Genomic DNA, 19081 nt, shown 5'->3' with positions numbered 1-19081 from the left:
GCATGATAAATGTAATACCAGGTATTAAGAAATGCTGTGATATTCCACAGAAAAAAATAATTTAAGACTTTTTAGTAGAAGTAGAAGTGTATTTATCACTACTAAATATTATAAATTTTAAAAATGATTTGCAGCCTTCTGAGCCAAAGAAAAACAATATAATCAATAATAAATCGGAATAAAACATGAGCATAAAATCTTAAAAAAATATGAGTGACAAATATACTATATAAGAAGAAATCTGAAAAAAAAAGATTTTTATTACACACCTGAAGTCTAGAAGTCCCTTTTAATAAAATATAAATTATAAACAAGTATAATAAATATCCATTTTAAGATGCTACGTTTTGAGACTAAGGTTCATTTTTTTTTGTCTACTTCATTGTAGTAATATGATGGCTGAGTTGCAGTGAGTAATTGAAGGCCTTAGGTTTTTAAGTTTTATTACCCATTACCCAATGACACAAAAGTCCAACAGGACCATATACACCACACTGTAATTTATTACTGTTTTCCCACAGAAAGCCAAAGGATTTTTATTCATGCACAATATTTATATAAACATTTTTTTTCCTCAAAAATTCCATTATGGAATATAACTAATGTCAAAGAATGGAAACTACTACAATTAAGCCTGCTCACCTTGAAGAGAAATTGATTTTTGTTCAATGCAATAAGCTGCCGGTAGTTCACTGGTTTTGACACTCTCCTGTGTTAACGACCCAGTAGGATTGGCCTAATGAGAAAAGATAGCACAGAAGCATGATGCATTGCTTTGTTTTTAAGCACAATAGCTAATAAAATAAGGTCAGCTTTATTATTAAGAATAACAGAATATGAATGCCTTTATTGTCACTGTATTTAGATACAACAAAATTGGAAAATTAAGCTAATTCCAACATGTTAAAAAAAACAAAAAAAACCCCAAAAACAAATATTTCTTACAGACTTAAATACTGTACATCAGATGCATTTATTTACTACAGTACTAAATTTGCAATAGTTAGGTAAGCTCACCACAGAAACAAAAGCAATTACACTGCTTGCATACATTGATACAGAAGAGTATCACTAGCCGATCAAACGGAAGTACGCAACTTGCTCGAGGACAAATGCACCCTTTTGAGAAAATTTTCACTTAAATTACAAAAGAATACACTTTGGTTAAGTTTAACCTAGAGTAAGATTTTTTGCTACATGGATACAGGTCAAAAAAAAAAAAAAATTAAAGTGTACACTTTCCATTTGATTATTTGGATTTGCTAACATGATTTAAAAACATAATGGAGCTTGCACCAACAGCTAGTCACCAAAGGACAAACACAGCCAAAAGGTTAAAACTAGATTTGAACCAAACATATGGGAACTTGCAAATCCAAAAATGTATTTTATTTTTTTTTTTTTAACCAAGAAAATGTAAATCGGACATTTCTGTCGGTAACAGATATAGCTGTGGTTTCCTCAAGTCCTGACTGCTCTTTTGAATCTATAACCATTACTTGCATTGTACATTTTGTCTGTAATTATCACCGTTCACAGCTAGAATGTACATGTTTGTGTTGACGCTGTGAAGGTGTTTAAACTGTCTAATTTGTGTGAAAATAACCTGAATGAAAAACATTTTGTTAGTATAATACAAGTATATACACTGCTGATTCTGGAATAGTGCAATTACTATTTATTATTCACTTTGCATGTTACACTTGACCTTTTTTGGTTCTTAAGTGCTGCTTTGCAAAAAACAAGTAAGAACACAAATTACTGTTTAATGAGATCTTAATCACAAGGAGAAAACTGATCAATAAAAGAATACCAATTCATTTGATATAGGATTTCTTTATTGGTAGAACCCAGTATAAGCATGACACTCAACTATTGGACCATTAATTGAATGAACAGAGCTGGAATTGTCAATGTTTTACTAAATGTGTTTTTGTTCACAAGCTACTCTTCTAGCATATGCTGAAACACAATGAGTGTTCCATTTAACGTAAATCTGCTGAACTGATCTGATTCTATTAAAGAGTCTACAAATCATGTTAAGAAAATAATTAGCACTGTCAAAAGGCAGTAAATTGAAAAACTCAAATATTGGCCCTATGGTGTATGGTCATTTGAGGAGGTCCTCTGTCCAACCTTTGCTATGAAAAGGGCCTAACCAGTACCATTTTAAATACACATTATCTGTCAGCTGGAATAAAGGAAATCTATTTAAAACAAAGCAGTAACATTTGAACAGATGAATTAGCAATAAAAGGTTAAAATGAGTTTGAAGTATATAAAAGCATCTTTAAAAAGACATGGGCAGCAAGGAATCATAAAGGTAACAAATGAACCTATCAAATTTAAAGTGGATATCATGGACTGATGTACTGCCAATTCTTAGGGCATTTTTACACCTAGTTCATTTAGACCAGCTTTTCTTCACTCTGGTGAAATTTCCCTGAAAGTTTGGTTTGTTTCGGTAAATATGAACATGGCAGTCGCACTCTGGTGTGGACCAAAGCGACTGAACCAAGACCCTTTGAAAATGGTGGTCCCGGTGCGGTAACAAGCAAGCCCTGGAGCAGTTTGTATGCGGTTTGACTGTGATCCAAAATGGGATCGGTTCAACTACATGAAATGCTGTATATTATGTGTGACATTTTGTGTGCTATGGTAGCTAGACCAAGCGTCTGCTGTCGGTAATTGGGGAATCTCTTTCACAACATAAGGAGTTGAGGATTAACACAAAGTACTAAAAACAAGATTAAAAAAAAAACCCAAAAGGTACATCTATAACACAATCTGTATAAAACTCAAAAAATTACTTCATCAATCAGAGCTGCATCTAATTTAGTCTGAGAACCTACAGTAGTTGAGCATTCTTTTTTTTTTTTTTTAAATAAAAATGATTGGTGTAAATGTACTTGTAACTGGGTCGATCAGAACATATACAGAGTTAGAAAAAAACAAACAGCAGGGCCATCCAAGACCACAAATGAACATCCTTACACCATGAAAACATCATGCGTGCAAATGAGGCATCCTCTCAAGCAGCACACTGAGATATTAATCAAGCATTTCAAAATAAATATTTATAACAAATATGTACAAGAGTAAAGACAGTAGATGCCATTTGAAAGAAAAAAGGAACTAAACTGAGGTTACATTAGTATTGTGGCTACTCTAGAGTAAACACCCATCATCATATATTTAAAGGAAAATGTCATAAAAAAGAAGCATGTGCCACCAGTAGAGCTTATCTTCTGCTGCACACTCAGCTATCTGAAACATGTTCTTCAGCATGTAAACTTAGCAGCACATAATTTTCAAGTAGTCTTAAAGGTAATACAGTGATTTGAAAATACCCACCATGATATTTTCTACCAGGGGCAAAAAAAAAAAAAAAAAGTCTGCCCAATGAAAGAAGTCCACCACAGTATATTTAGTGACATTTTTAGTTCAGTTCAAAGTTTACAGCGTGAAACACAACCAAACTAATTGGAAATTGAAAGTACAAAAATATCCTGATTCAGAACAAAGCAAACTGGACTATGATTGTGAAAATGCCTTTAATAAACAAAGTACTAGAAATTTAAAAATATAAAGTGTGGTAAAATGTGATACATCAGGTATCCAAGGAGGTTTGAAAAGAAAAAAGGCTGGTTTTATTAAGGTTATTAATCTCTTTATACCTTAAGTTTTTAGATGAATATTTGTGCAAGTCCCCAAGTAAAATACTTTCAATAATTTCATTGCATCAGCTCATTACTCAGTTTATGTTAAATGATTACTTTTTTTCCTACATAACTTGAATTGGGAGGTGGTGTCAAAATGCAAGAACGAAGGGAATAGGCAAGCATTTCATGTATGGGTTGATTTTAACGTATTAGTCACTTGTTACTTACAAGTTAGAGGGGGAGACACAGTTTTCTTGTTTACATATACTGCTTATTGACAGTGTTTAAGAGGCGGCTCATGGCAAGTTTCTTCCACTTTTTATTCACCTGTGCAGTATAAGGTATTTAAAGTAACTTCTTGTTAAATTTATTTCCCTTTGTAAACTGACTCAAGTCATTTATGACAAGCTGGCACAAAATAGAAAAAAATATTGCATTCTCCAATTTGTTCCAAAATGGTGGCAAGAAGGGCCCACATGGAAGTCAAATATAGTTGCTCTGAATTTGACCGTACTTGTGTGAGCAGGTCTGCTCTCATCAACAAACGTGAAGATTTAGTCTTCCTGTAAGTAATTTCCCAAATCGATGGAAACTTCAGAAAAAGGTTTAAGCAGCAGACTTACCTTTCCATTATTTTCAGATGGAGTCAATGCACCTTGATGATGGCTTGGGGAAGGCCCAGCTCTCTCATGTAAGGAAGGTAAATTACGAGAGGAAAACACCTGCTGGAACCTGTGTTGCCAGCTCACAGTTCTTTCAATCATATATCGTAGAGCATCACCTTCTGGGAGCCGCACTCTGATGCGCTGCAGGGAAGCTAAGAGAGGCAGAATCTTCTCTAGGGGAGGCTTTTCAGAATGATGGCACAGTGGGCACAGCCAGGCTTGGGAGCCCTGCTGGACAACGGAGTTAGGAACGGTAACACAGCCACTGTGAAACAAATCTCTGCACAGTTCACACTGAAACATGCTACCAGAGGGTGGCTTCTGACACAAGCAAACTTTAATGGATGCATTATCTGTGGATGGGAGCAACTTGGCTTCATTAAAAGCTCGAAGGGCATTGAGAATTTCCAGTTCCTTTAATCGGACCTCACCCAGAGTCGCCATCTGTAAAAAAGTGGAGAGGGCCAATTTTTAATAAGCAGAATTGCACCAACCTGGAATTACTAGGCACTATGCAATTATCAAAAATAAAACAACCATTTTCAGAACCTAGTAAATTCAAGAAAATCATCTTAAGAGGTTATCAGCACTCACAGCAGAGGCTGAATCCTTGCTTTCTGATAAAGCTCTCTCCACATCTCCAACACTCTCCAACTTGGTAACTTTCTTTTTACCACATGGTGGAGCATCTTTTGCCTTTTTTGGTTTCCTCTTCAGTCCCACTACTCCAAATTCACATCGAGGACACAACACCTAAACAAAAAAAGAAGAAAAATTCCTCTAGCAAAAATTAACAGTAATTTTGAAATATCATGATGCATGTAAGCTACACTTTTATCAGTCTTACTGTGCAAAATGCTGAGTGAGGTTAGAATCTGAAAGCGAGATCTGAAAAATGATCAGGACCGAGATTCACTCCTCCTCTGTTTTCAGAATTAGTTCACCATACTCAAGTGTAACCCTCTCCTTCCGAGGATTACTCCAGGCAGTCCAAGACATAAGCATTCATGCCATTTCTCAAAGTTGGGACTGCATATCTCAAGCAATTTTTCACAAAAATTATATTTGGATCTTTATTACACAGTATGTGTGTAATGTATGCATTTTCAATATAATTAAATGGGTTTTGAAGAAAAAAAATGGTAAAAAATTATAGGTATTTTTGCCCCCCAATATCAATGGGACTCACTAATGCAGCATCCAGATTTATGACTTTGCTTGCAGCCAGTGAAGGACAGCAGAGAACCTATTATTATTAGTTGTCTAATCCATCAAGTCATTATTCAATGACTACACAGTTTGAATCTTTACAAACATTATGTGTATATGACAAAATTAACTAACACCTCTGCTGCAGTATTACAAAGAAAAAAAAAAAAAAACTTAATAGCATGTTAATGGAAATGGTTATATACGGTAATAAAACAAACTGAAATCTGGCAAAAAAAGAATGTGCGCATCATCTATACAGTAAGAACTAATCAAAATAAATACTGGTAAAAATAAAAGATCTTTTTTATCAGTTGGAATGTTGATAAAAATTGGACTTTTATTAAATATTTATCCTCCGAATAGAGGTATATCTAACAAACTAGGTACTCTGACATGTTAGCATGCACTGAAATCTATGGAAAGTTAGTATTTGTGCTTATTGTTAGCTAGCTAACACTCACCCAAACATGCACATGCATATATAACGCATTCCTGAAAAAAATGACGAATCAATTTACCTCTAAAAGAGTGAAGGGCGAGTTTTTTCCTAGGAATGTTTTAGCTGCACACTCCTTCCAAGCCTGGACCTCAGAGACAAGAGACTCCAGTCTTGCCAGAGGATCAAGCTGAACTGGGATCAACCGGCCCCTTGTTACAAGATCGGTCAGAGTGTCCAAAACAGCCACTCGGCCACCAAGCTGTCAATTAAAGGTAAAATGTATTTTGTATATTACCACAAAGTTGACACTGTGATGACAAATAATTGTTAAAATAGAGAAAAAAAAGAGTTCAAGCTCAATTCAGAAATGTTACGTCATCAGCTAGGCACTACTGTAAACAGTACATGCAAATGGAAAAAGTGGTCAATAATAAATCCATTTAAAGTAAAACAATAGAAACAACAGTGCTCCAGAATGTATAAATGTCTTTAAAGATGTTTAGAAGTCAACAGTTACTTTAAAATCTTGAGATTTAATTTCACTCAAAGGAAGACATTAACATTATATGAAAAAATGCTCTGAATATAAACAATAAGGCCTCCTAAGATTATTAGAGCAATTCTAGAAAGTCTTGATATTAAAGAAGCTATAGTTTTATTACTAGCTTTTTTCCAGTTCCACTGCAACAAAATGTTTTTTTTACTGAAAATTATACAAGATATCTGCTATGGTATTTACACCTTCTGACCATGCTGCATTTCCTGTGTCCATTTAATAAGTTCTTACCATGTCTCATACATGTATTAGTTGTGTTAACTAGTAACTATAAACTGAAAGAGTGTAGGTATGTTCATGTCTGAGAAACAATGGACTGGTGCCCTACAAACAAATAATCCCATGCACCTGATGATAAAATAAGCCCTGAACTCCAGGAATTCCTGAAATTGAAAATATAAGTTCAGAAACTCACGATAAACCAAGATAAGGCTAGCACAGCGATATTCCATTGTTTTTCATTATAAAGGATACCATGCCTTGGCTCAGCGCAAGTTTTGGTTTCTCATTGTGAAGAACCTTGGCACGTTTGGGGGAAAAAATGAGTCAATGTAGCTTCCCTTTAATCCAGAATGTCAAAACAACAGCCTGTCTTAAAAGATAAGCAATTTATTTCTCTACAGGTGTTGGAAGCCAGAGACACCCTTCATTCAACACCAGATTTCAAAGACGACTAGGTAAGTATGATTGGAGCTTTTACATTTTGTTTGGTAAAAACATTTGCTGAATGAAGACTTGTTGTATAACGTTTGAATCAGTTGTACTAGACTTCAATCAATGATGTTAAGAATATTAGACATCTATAATAACGCTTCTAAACTTCTCACTAATACAGTGGTTTTCAAACACAGCCAAAAACATAACAAAACTGAATGCTATTATACACAATTCTGCACATCCTCTATCTATGGAAACCTAGGCGTTTATAATGACTCATTGTAACTACTCTCTTATCTTTATCAAAGACTTGTCTTCTTTTTCTGTTCTTTTTCTTCTGTGTTTGAGCAGGGTTGTTATATTTCTTCTGCAAAAGCAAAAATTTCCCCTTTGGACAAATAAAGTACTATCAATCTAACATTCTCAAACAAATTTAAAATGAGTAAACTCTACATATAGCATATACTATATAAGGAGTATTTATTTTGTAAATAAACACTTACTACAAAGATGTGTAATCTTGATTGTTCTAAATATTGATGCCACCCAAGTATTATCTAAAATTCAGCTGGTTTCTCAGTTAATTGTCAGAACCTGGTGCATACTCTTAAAATTCCATTCTGTTTTACTTTTATATGTGTTGCAAATCCTCTGTTGATCCTCTGTTTTTCCAATTGTTGTCACAGTGCTGTAGGCACTATTTGTGCAACTGCTACCCAGGACTACAAGGTTACTAGAAAGAGAGGGTAACCAAGGGTGAACTGGGTTAGGTGACCTCTGCTCTCGGCAAATCCTCCCCAGAGTATACACTAGGAAAAGTCTGCTTGTTGATTCAAAGCATGAAAGATGTGTTATAGACCAGTGTTATATCTCTCTATTATAAAAAAAAAAATCTTGGTGGAAGGGAGACGAGACGTGATCTTCACGGAAGACAATTAAAAGACCTGTGAGATAAATGAGATTGGCCACGGAGCGTCTCGCAGGGACCTTACACATGAGACTTGGTGCCAAGAGATTGCAATCTGGCATCCTGCGAGAGCCACTTTAGCGTCATGCGAGACAAAGCAGTGAGACATTTAAAAGAAATTCACAGACATCTAAGCTAGCAGTTGTTGGAATGCTTTTGGCAGGCAGACATCATGTGCTCCCAGCTCTTAAAACAACGACAAGCGACAAGCAGAATACGCCGGCAGCAGCAGGAGGAAGCCAGCTGATGAGTTTGCGTTCAGCCTCCCCCGCATTAATAACGTGAGCGGTAGAGACATGAAGTGGCAAAAGGACAGCTGCTGTACAGGCTTTAAAATGATCGACGCACAGCGCGACAAAGAGCACACGCAGCGAGCCAGCAGCAATAAGACATAAGATGATCCGATGGCATCTCCTTAGCGTGCGTTCAGTCTACATGGCAACACACCTGTAATGCCTCAACCTCCTGGAGCCACTGCTTGGCCTTCTGAACAGATTCTTTCAGCAGCAAACAGTTAGGTAAGTATGCAGGAATGTTGTCCACCTCTTCAACAGCCGCAGCCAGAGTTTCAACAGCATGATGTGTTCTAGGATAAAAAAGGGAGGAAACTTAATTTGTAAATGTGCACAAAAAATGTAGCAATGACCATATTGCAAAAAACACACCAAGATCAGCAACAACAATGCATTTCTTCTATAGCACAAAAATCACACAAGGAATGCCTCAATGGGGTTTAACAAGCCATGTTTGACAGCAATAACCTGTAATGCAGCATATTAGTACCCAATTTAATGAGCTTAAATATAGTACAGTATACAGTAACATTTTTTTACCACTCTATTCATAAAACTAAAGTTAATAAATGAACTGTTATATTGTAAGCAGACTCTTAAGGACATAACTGATGTGATGCATTACATCAAGCTTAACTTTGTCCTCAACAAAAATACGTTTTGCAAAACAATTTTATTTAGGGACATTCACAGGTAAACATACTTGTGTGTATTTTGCAGAAAAACTGACCATGTTTGTAGTTACAGCACACACATCTGGACATAAAGAAATGAGAGATGTAACCATGAGACAACAAGCAAGGGAATGGATGAACAAGGTGCGGTTTTCTTTCAACTGCCTCTATAACGCTGCTAATGAACATTAAGACAGAAAAATGACCAGAAATCCATGAAAGTGATCTCTCTGTATCTTTTTAAAATTACCTGTAAATTGAAACTGCCAACATTCCCTCTGCATACTCGTACATCATCGTCAAAACATGATAAATGAAAGAAAAAAAAAGTTTTGAAGTGTAGATCAGTATGCACAAGTAGTGCCACTGAGGGCATGAAGTGGTTTAAGGGGCTATATAAGTTCAAAGCAATTTAAATAATACAGCTATTGTAAGCAGAACAACAATATTGACCAACAAGATTTTTAGAATTTAAATTAATGAGAGTCTGAACAGTGTTCCCACCATGCAAGTGAAGCAACAATGTCCTAAAATATTGTGCATATAAAACCGCAGAGGATTTGCAGAATTGGATTCACCTAATTGACAATACAAACAGCCTAAAAGAAAACAAAACTTGTATGATATTAATTTTTAACATATGTCACAAGTGATAGAAATGCATGGCTAAAATGGTAGTGGTCAAAGGTTAAACATATGCCTTATTTTGCCAAGGCACACCAAATAGTGTCTTTCAGGCAAGCCGCTGTTCTGTAGCAGTCCAAGAAATCTCTCCATTCTAACCGGCTTATCAAGGACAGGGTCACGGGCTGCTGATGCCAATCCCAGCAGCACTGGGTGCAAGAAGCCAACCCTAATCAGGATGCCAGTACATCATAGAGCATAACCACACTCATTCAGAAAACGCCAATTCAGATCTTTCGATTATTAAAATAGGCACATCAAAGAGCAATAAACACAAAATAGCACAACTGATAGACAAACTGTTTTGTATTCCAAGTACTGATTCTTAAAGGACTAGTCTGGATCCACCGATCTTTAGTAGTATTAAAGAGTTTTGAATAAATCAAAATTTAAAAAAAAGAGGCAGATGAAGGGGGGAAAAAAAAAAACACTAACTTTTAGTAGGAACAGTAACTTCTCTAATATACGGTGTTCAAAATCTACGAAGAAAAACTGCCTTTAGCAAGAGGAAAAAGGCAGTAGAGGATGGGGTTAGAAATCACAATGCTAGCCTGGCATAACCAAAATCAGAAGTGTAACCATTCACTGGAAGCAAACACAGCTCATTTTAAACATATATTCTCTGCATACACAAGGGCATAAAGAATGGGTGATTGCAGACAAAACATGTTTAAAATGCTTTCAGAGGCTTGCATCACTTTATCCACATAATCTCTCAGGAAGTGGCTCTCTCTTTATTCTAAGCGCTGCCGCTGCACATTTCTAAACCAACTTCTAATGTATATTAATCCCCTGCCTTGTCTATCCCTCTAGCCACAGTATGAGATCCTCATTGTCAGTACATAAAAAAGGGAAGGTTTCATTTATATTTTCATGCATGCAAAGTATAGTGGCACTATGGTCACAGTGTGAAAAATGAGGAAATGTGAACATAAAGGGTCTTGTCCTTTTTCATACTTAATTAATTAGGCCATATACTTATTTTTCTTCATGTCTTTGTTGTCATTACTAATGTTCACTTTACTCCAGCTTTCATCATTTTACTTCATCTACCCACCCGACAGGCGTGTCCAAACAAAATGGCTTATTCGGGAACATGCAGGAATGCTATCATTATCTCTCTTTTAAAATGATTTGAAAGGCGCATATGTTAACCGACAGATGTACAGAATATCAAAATGGTTTAAAGGTTAACAGTCCTGCTTTCCGCATAGGATATTTAATGTACTTAAGGTCAAAAACCACATTGGTCAATGTTTCATAGACTAGAAGGCTCAGAAAGAGGATCTGGAAAGAGCAAGTGGGGAGGTATGGCTTGCTGCAAGACATTTTTGATGCATCTGTATAAATAAACCCATTCAAATATTTTGGCCTGCCAATTTCGTTCAGGCAAGTCCTTGATCCAGTGCCCGCAAGGGGGAGGTTTAAAGTGTGTGGTAAGTTCTAGTATCTGGGTGTGCCAGCTGAAAGGTTTTAGAAACGTTCAGTAAAAAGTTTTGTATAACATTCAGGAATAAAAAAGGGAACGTATACAAAAAGTGGTACAAGTTGTAAAATTTTAGAATAGGAACAGAAATGACAAAAAACAACATATATTACATACTGGATATATGACAATGTCCCAGAGGGAAATTATATATATATTATATATACACTTAATTGGGAAATTAGAAACACTACACTTATAATGGGTAGGACGGGCCTCGTCTTGTAATCTAAACAGCCCGTGTTCTTTGCGACAGAGATTCCTTGTTATGTTGAAAACATTTCATTGAGATTCAGATCCATCACACAATTTCTGCAGATTTGTCAGCTGCACATTACTGCTGTGAATCTCCTGTCCTACAATATCACCGAAGTGTTCTACTGGATTCTGATCTGCTGACAGGGAAAGCTACTGAAGAACACTGAAACTCAGCGTCATGTCCATGACAAACGGAATTTTCTAGCAGAATTCTTTCGGCTAGGGTGAATCATGTACTCGACAGCATTAGAGTAAATTAAGGGGAAGTGCATTTAAGACTGAACCCAAGAAGCACTTCTTTTCGCAAAGAACTTTGGGAATCTGGAACAAACTACTGAGACATGGAATTGAAACAGAAACCTTGACAACCTTAAAGAAGAACATGAATGAGATATTGGGACACCTATTAGCTAAACAAAGGAGCTGGATAGACTGAATGGTTCTGCTCATTTGTCACATTTATGTTTTTATGAAACCATATGGCTTTTGAATGTGACACAATGCATTATGTATTGCTGGAAGTAGCCATTAGAAGATGGTTAAATTGCGGCTATGAAGGGATGCACATGGTTAGCAACAATATTCAAATAGGCTGTGACATTCAAGCAATGATTGATTGGTAGCAACAGGCCCGAAATGTGCCAAGGAAACATATCCCACACCATTACACCACCATCGCCAGCCTGGACTTTTGACATGAAGCAGGTTGGATACATAGATTTATGCTGTTGCCACCAAATTCTAACCCCATCATCTTTGTGTTTCAGCATAAGCCAAAATTCATCATACCAACTTCATATATCCACCTTTAGTGAATCTGTGCCTCAGCCTTCTGTTCTTGGCTGGAAGGATTGACAACATCAAGAGTCTGCTACTGTTGTTGCCCATCCACTTCAAGGTTCAATGTATTGTGTACTTCAAGGTGCTTTTCTGCTCACCACAGTTATACAAAGTGGTTGCCGGAGTTACTGTAACCTTACTGTCAGCTTGAACCAGTCAGACCACTCTCCTCTGATCTTTCTCATCAACAAGGTGTCTAAGCCCATTCAGCACCAACAATCCTACCAATGCCAGAATAACTAAGATGATATCATTTCCCGTTCTGGTGTTTAATGTGAACATTAAAAGTGTAGCTCCCGACTTTAATCTGCATGATTTGATGCATTGCATCACCACCACATGATTAGATGTTTGCATGAGAAAGCAGGTATACAGGTGTTCCAAATAATTTTATCAGTAAATGGATATATTTGTAAACAGTTCATACACAGAGTGTGTGTGTGGCAAAAACAAAACTGCAACTTAAAAGGCATGATCCAGTTTACATGAGGAAAAAAGTCACAAAAGATCATACTGGCCAAGATGACAACACTTCTCTGCTTAAGATGACCCACTAGGGTGCTATGTATCAGGATACACCGAAACCCACAAAAAAATGCATTTTATCAGTTGGACACACTTATCACTATAATCAAGATGTGACAATGTGAGAGGATGCAAAGTGGTTTATTCTCACTTCAGAAATGACTGCATAAGAGTAAAGGAACAATATAGAGAAAAAACTGGCATACGAAGTGGCAGTTCATCACAGGGCTACTTCAGTTTTATTACCATCTACAAAGACATGGCACCTTCCATGGATTGCTGGGATGACACCGTAAAATATGAAACTCCACCTACTGTGCCCTTCTCTCCTCACCTGACCATCGCTGGCTGTGTCTGCACTAATATCTGATCAAGCTATCAAGATCTTTAAAGATGAATAGTCACCTCTGCTGCTTATTATTAGCTGTTTGATCAGGAAGCAACTGCCCACTACAGGTGTAGTTCATGTGTTCGGAGCCAAATCGGATACTACAAGTCTTGAGTAACCAAACTAAAGTTGACCTAACTGTGCAGTTTAAAGTAAGCACAACTGAAATGGGATTTAGGCACAGGGATGTTTTTAAGGCAATAATCTTCTGTCTTTCTTTTTAAAGATCAGTACTACTTTTTGTACTTTTTTAGTAACATTTCTTCAGCTGTATAAAATCGCAGCCTATACAAACTAGACATCTTTATTAAAAGATGCTTGGATAATATACTACTGGCTCGATCAAAGGCTCACCAAAAATATTTTACTTCCATTTACATCATCTGAGAAAGGAAAGATGCAGGTGGCACACCAAGCTGATGCAACTCAATGACACACACAAGCAAAATCTTCTTTTGAAAAATAAACGGCACTGTGTCCGAATCCCAGCGTGGTCGCTATTTGTGCAGGGTTTGTATGCTTTTCAGGTGTATGGGTGGGTTTTTCTCTGATGAATTAATTTTTCATTATACATCCCCAATATGTACAACTCATAAAATGGTTAAGTAAATGTGGACCTAAGTGCTCTCCACGAAGTGCTAATTCCTGCTTTTTAACTGCAAGTCATAGGCTCCTGCCCTCTAAATCTGAGTTGGAACAAGCAGTTTCAAATATGGATGGATGAATACCATAGTTTTATTCCAGTTGCACCAGAAGTAGAAAACAGTGTACCAGGCATAAACTGGTCTTTGCAAATACCCATCTATAGGATATGGCTTTTCAAACAACCTTCCCTGGAACATGCTTCAGCACTCTAAACTGTTATCTCAATAAAACAAAACATGAAAAGTATGCATATATTGTCAAAATTCAGTAGCCCTATTATCTTCACGTCTATTCTTGTATAAATGGTAAACCTGTAAATTTCCATACTAATTCGTACAGCTGTTTCTTGGAAGAGATTCCTGCAAATGGAAGTAGTAAGAAGCTTACCTAATATCAATTAACAAAAAATTCAGTTTCACGGATTTAAGAATGTCACATCTGCTAACTGAAAATAATTATTCAGGTGCCGATGTGAGTGGCAGCCTAAGCAGTAGCTCCTACAATGTTTTTCTTTCTTTACTTATAATGTATAGTTTCGTCATGACTGTTTGTCTACTATGTGTGCAGTGCTTTATTTAAGTTTCATAAATTACCCTTGGGAGCAATAAATTATCTGTCTGTCTTGAAAGTGAATATAGTTTTTTTTTTTTTTTTTAATTGTTTTCAGTTGTAATGGACAGCACACATGGGCTGGCATTCTGGCTGAGATAGGACAGGGACTCCTACCATGCAAGGAGGAAAGTACAACGGAAGGACTGAGGGATGCAACAGCGCCTGAATATTAACTCTCCTGATATGCCACATGGCCACGTCCTTGGCCTTCAAATCTCATTTGGATGCACACAGGACCTGCTGGAAACTGTAGCACAGGTACGTAGCTCTGGATGGACAACCCACTTTATTGGACTTCCACCTGACCCGAAGGTGCTTCAGATGGACCATGTTCTAGTAACTGAAGCATTACCTGGTTTAAGATTCAAGTATTCACTCTGCCTCACACAGATGAGTTAGAGTTGGGTGAAAACAGTACAAAGCTCACCTGGGAGGAGGAGAACCAAGAGGAGAAATGACTCAAACAAGAATTTGGTGCACAAGTTTGAAATTATTTTGGATTTTCACGGTCTACAGTCAAGCGAGCGTATGTGAACTTCTCACCACAACTGTACTTGATATTGGCACAGTATGTTTAAAAAGACATTTCTTTTTCCAAAGTTTACTTCTGTAAAAATAATCAAGTGATTTCTGAATAAAGTTTGAACAAGCAGCTACACCTACTATGAAATAATACTTTAAAGACAGGTTGCAGGAAGGAGCCTTGAAAATGGTGCAAGACCTCCAACGCAGTTTCTTGATCGTACAATCTCAACAAAGTTAATGTTAAGTGAGCGAAATTGCTAAGAAAGTACACCATTAGGCCAGAGATTATTTTCTTATGGAAATTTTTTTTGTTTATTTTAAAAGTCCATAAACTCTGTATCCAGATATTACTAAGACTTTGAATATTTCCAACAGTTTGAAATTAGTCAAAAAACATAGCTTGCATGTGGTGGATTAACAAAAAGGAAGCCACTGCTGAATAAACCTAGACTAAAAGGGTTAGTAGCAGTACTGCTGCCATGTGACAAACAGTAAATGTTTGTAGGACATGTGGCTAAACAGGCTTGTGAAAACAAGGTAAAGACAGCTGATAAAAAGTGGACTTTGATCCCAGTGAAACCCCATTGTGGTCTGTGAAAGATACACTCTGTGGATAAGGTCTGAATTCAGAATAAGATCTGAATTCTGCAAGACAAAGAAATTTACAAAAATGTAGAAGTAGCAAAGGAAAAGTTCAAAAGTGTCTCAAACTCCTAGACAAGAATTATGTTTTCTTTATATTGCCCCACAACTTGCAAATGCCTGGTTTAATACAAGTGTTAGGTTTGTAAAATTTCATAACTGCTTAGCTGCACATAGCAAGCCAGTAAGGTGACTAGCAACCTTCAGGCTTACATTACAAACGTTTTATCTGGTAGGGCACACTGCATATGCAAGACTTGGCTTATTGAGCAACTACTATGAAACACCCAAGGTTACCAGAATGCAGTCTTACAGAATTGGTTCTGGGCCTCTTGTCTTAGTGTGTTTTCAGCCTTAAATAATTATGTAACTCTTATTAGGTAAAACTAAAGACAACATTTCTGTATCCACCTAAAAATAAGATATTTTTGTGTGCAAATGTGCATGTGCCTCCTGGGAGCGAAGTTCCAAAGCGTTACCACTGTGGCTTTGCAGTAAAGAGACCAGGGTTCACTTCCTGACTCCTCCCTGTGTAGAGTTTGCATGTTCTCCTTGTGTCTGAGTGGGTTTCCTCTTGGTGCTTCAGTTTCCTCTCACTGTCCAAACACATGCAGGTTAAGTGAATTGTAAACACTAAATTGGCCTTGGTGGGTGTGTGTCCAGTAATGGACTGGCACACTGTCCAGGGTTTGGTTCTACCTTGAAAAATATGCAAGCTGGGTTAGGCTCCACCACTCCCTTTGACCCTGATCTGGATTAAGCGGGTTAGAAAAATGACATTACACTCAACCAACTGGTTTTGGGGGATTTTAGCACAGGGTTTATAAATAATATTATCGTGGACTAACCAATGTATCTTGCCATGTACAAATGCTAATTTTATTTATTTTGTTAATTTTTTTTTATGAACAGAAAATATTTCTTAAAACCAATACTAAAAATTTCAGGCGTGAGCATAACTAAGCTTAGCACCCCAGGAACCAAATTCCCAAACTATTCTGCATTTCAGTAATTATTAAACATTCTGATGCTGATCTTTCTGATCATAAAATAGGTCATTATTTATAGCAATTGATGAGAAGAATTGATAACTGCAGAATTATGGTATTTGAGGGTTCTTCTAAAATTGCCTCTTTCTCTTGCACGAATTGCCTCAAAAACTAACCAGCACATTGTCATCTCATAACAGGCTTAAGTTTTGAGTTTGGTATTTTTCCGTCCCGCTGTTTTAGATCTATACCGTCATCAAGAGACTGTGACACACAAACACAGGCACGCCCATCATTTAGATATCAATGTTTTTGGGTATCAGGGGGCCCTAAAACATCGAGATCCATCAAAAACCAGATATAGAGGTTTTTGACGAATCTAAAGCTTTCATTCCTCCCCCATAGATGATAGGTTATGGTGGGGGAGAGTGCAAAGCAAAATTTCAAACATTATGGCATTGTCACTGGAACAAGTAAATATCAAAATAATTCAGATTTTAAATTTGTAAGACTGCGCTGGAAACTCATCATACCGTCACTAAATTTGACATACCCAGAGATTTTCAGTTGTGTAAAACTGACATAGCCTGGCAACAACATTCGCAACTATAGCTGGCCATATCCAAGGACTTGAAGTCACGTAATGTGATACCAGCTTCAGTTAAACCATGTGGGATATTTAATTACCCACAATCCCACACCAAAAGTCACCCACTGGAAGAGCTTCTTGATGAGTAACTGCAACTATGACATCTTCTCTCTCTCTTTCTCTTGCACAGCTGTGTTATCGCTCTCTTTTTATCTTCATACTTGCTGCTCCTGACTTTTTTTTTTTTTTTTGGTAATCCGTCATGTATCACCAAGTAATTATTTGGGAGTTACTGTTGTAGACATTTATCCAAAGTGAACTCAAGTTATTATTACCATAAATGGAGCTCCTACCAAGTAATGACGCAAGAACAACAGGATTCCTCCATCAAGACTTTACTTTTTTATTTAACAAACTTTTTCAATATTTAATTGTTTCTGTTGTGGTCTAAGATGTGTAGAAAGTTGTGACTTTCATTGAACACAAAAATAAAATGGGAAAAAATACACATGAGTAAGGATTTTCACATGGTGAGAAACAAAACAGAAGAATGTGATGAGCATTTGCATTCAACATATATGATTAACAAAAGTATTCCTTACATAAGAGCAGGGAGTTCTTGACCATCACACATATAAGAAAGCTATGCTGGCATATTTAAGTGAACAAAAGAATAATGCATCCAATTAAAGAAACTATTTAAAAAGACAGAAATAAAAAAGTAACTCATCCAAAGATATGAAAATTATGTTAACAGTGAAGCTATTGTAAGAAGCAAGCCAGAGAACAGAACAGCTCTTTCAATCCTAACAATAGGACATAAAGATGTGCCAAACCAAAAGCACAGCATACTACAAAAAATGAATAAAGTATGGACACTTTGTAGAGATATTTTAAGAAGAACTTGATAGTAAATAAGAGTATGTCTAAATAAGGTAATGAGAGAAAGCATTTAAAGACAGTTCACACATGAAAGATAAAAGCAGCATACAATGTAACGGAACAAATGTTGGTTAGAAAGGGATGCAATGACAAATAAGGAAATAAACTAGAAGAGTAACTGAATATTTTTATTGTTAACTAAATCCATCTTCAGGCTAAAGCTGCTTACCTTGATTTCAGGAGACTTTTAGCCTTGTCTTCCCAAAGCTCAGAGATGGTCAAAAGCTCTTGAAGGCGGGCCATTGCCTTTTCAACAGATGGGTGCGCACTCAAGCCTACTCCAAGGTCTATAAGTCGTCTCATGTCATCAAGAGTCAGGACAGAAGGCTCAGCAGAGGCCTGCTGCACCTCCTGTAGCCATCGACCCTGCTCAAGCCTCTCCCGCAACATAGGTAGCTGAGGCAGGTCAACATCAAAGTCCACACTCACTTCTAGCAGTTCCTGGACTTCTGACACACAGGGTACTTCCTCCAATAGTATTTTTTCACTGCGCTGCTGGAAATCTTCAATACGGCTTAACAGGTCCTGTAAAAGTTCCCATGTACACAATAAAATATAAAGATCACCTAAATTAAGTTTACAAAAGTGGGCAATGGCAATAAAAGCCCATTAAGTCACTGATGCAACACTATACAATATAAGAATGCAGAATTATTTTCACGTTTAACAATACAAGACACACATAGCAAAGATAAATCTTAAAAATTTTACCTTTAACAAAGATGTTTGACTAATGCTGCAGGGCAGAGTATAGAGCTGCTTGATGAATGCACGGAGTTCTTCCACTGTAAGCTGATTTTGTGATTTTCCTCCACCTGCACGGTACCTGAA

The 19081-nt window shown here is 36.8% G+C and overlaps 1 protein-coding gene across 4 annotated transcripts in view; it reads right to left on the bottom strand.

Annotated features, from left to right (window-relative positions):
• The window catches only part of LOC120526301 (lysine-specific demethylase 5B-like), a 92744-nt gene that overhangs the window by 17311 nt on the left and 56352 nt on the right, over positions 1-19081 (bottom strand). For all 4 annotated transcript variants that reach the window (XM_039749420.1, XM_039749421.1, XM_039749423.1 and 1 more), the window contains exons 19-25: positions 18962-19076; positions 18420-18775; positions 8606-8744; positions 6058-6237; positions 4922-5080; positions 4286-4771; positions 643-736 (exon numbers count right to left, since the gene is read on the bottom strand). In XM_039749420.1, coding sequence (XP_039605354.1) covers positions 643-736; positions 4286-4771; positions 4922-5080; positions 6058-6237; positions 8606-8744; positions 18420-18775; positions 18962-19076 — 1529 coding nt within the window. The remainder of the gene's footprint in view (positions 1-642; positions 737-4285; positions 4772-4921; positions 5081-6057; positions 6238-8605; positions 8745-18419; positions 18776-18961; positions 19077-19081) is intronic.

The sequence above is a fragment of the Polypterus senegalus genome, chromosome 3 (assembly GCF_016835505.1).
Source record: "Polypterus senegalus isolate Bchr_013 chromosome 3, ASM1683550v1, whole genome shotgun sequence".
Classification (NCBI taxonomy): Eukaryota; Metazoa; Chordata; class Cladistia; order Polypteriformes; family Polypteridae; genus Polypterus; species Polypterus senegalus.
Note: the sequence above shows the minus strand (reverse complement) of the source record. Positions and strands in the feature narration are given on the sequence as shown.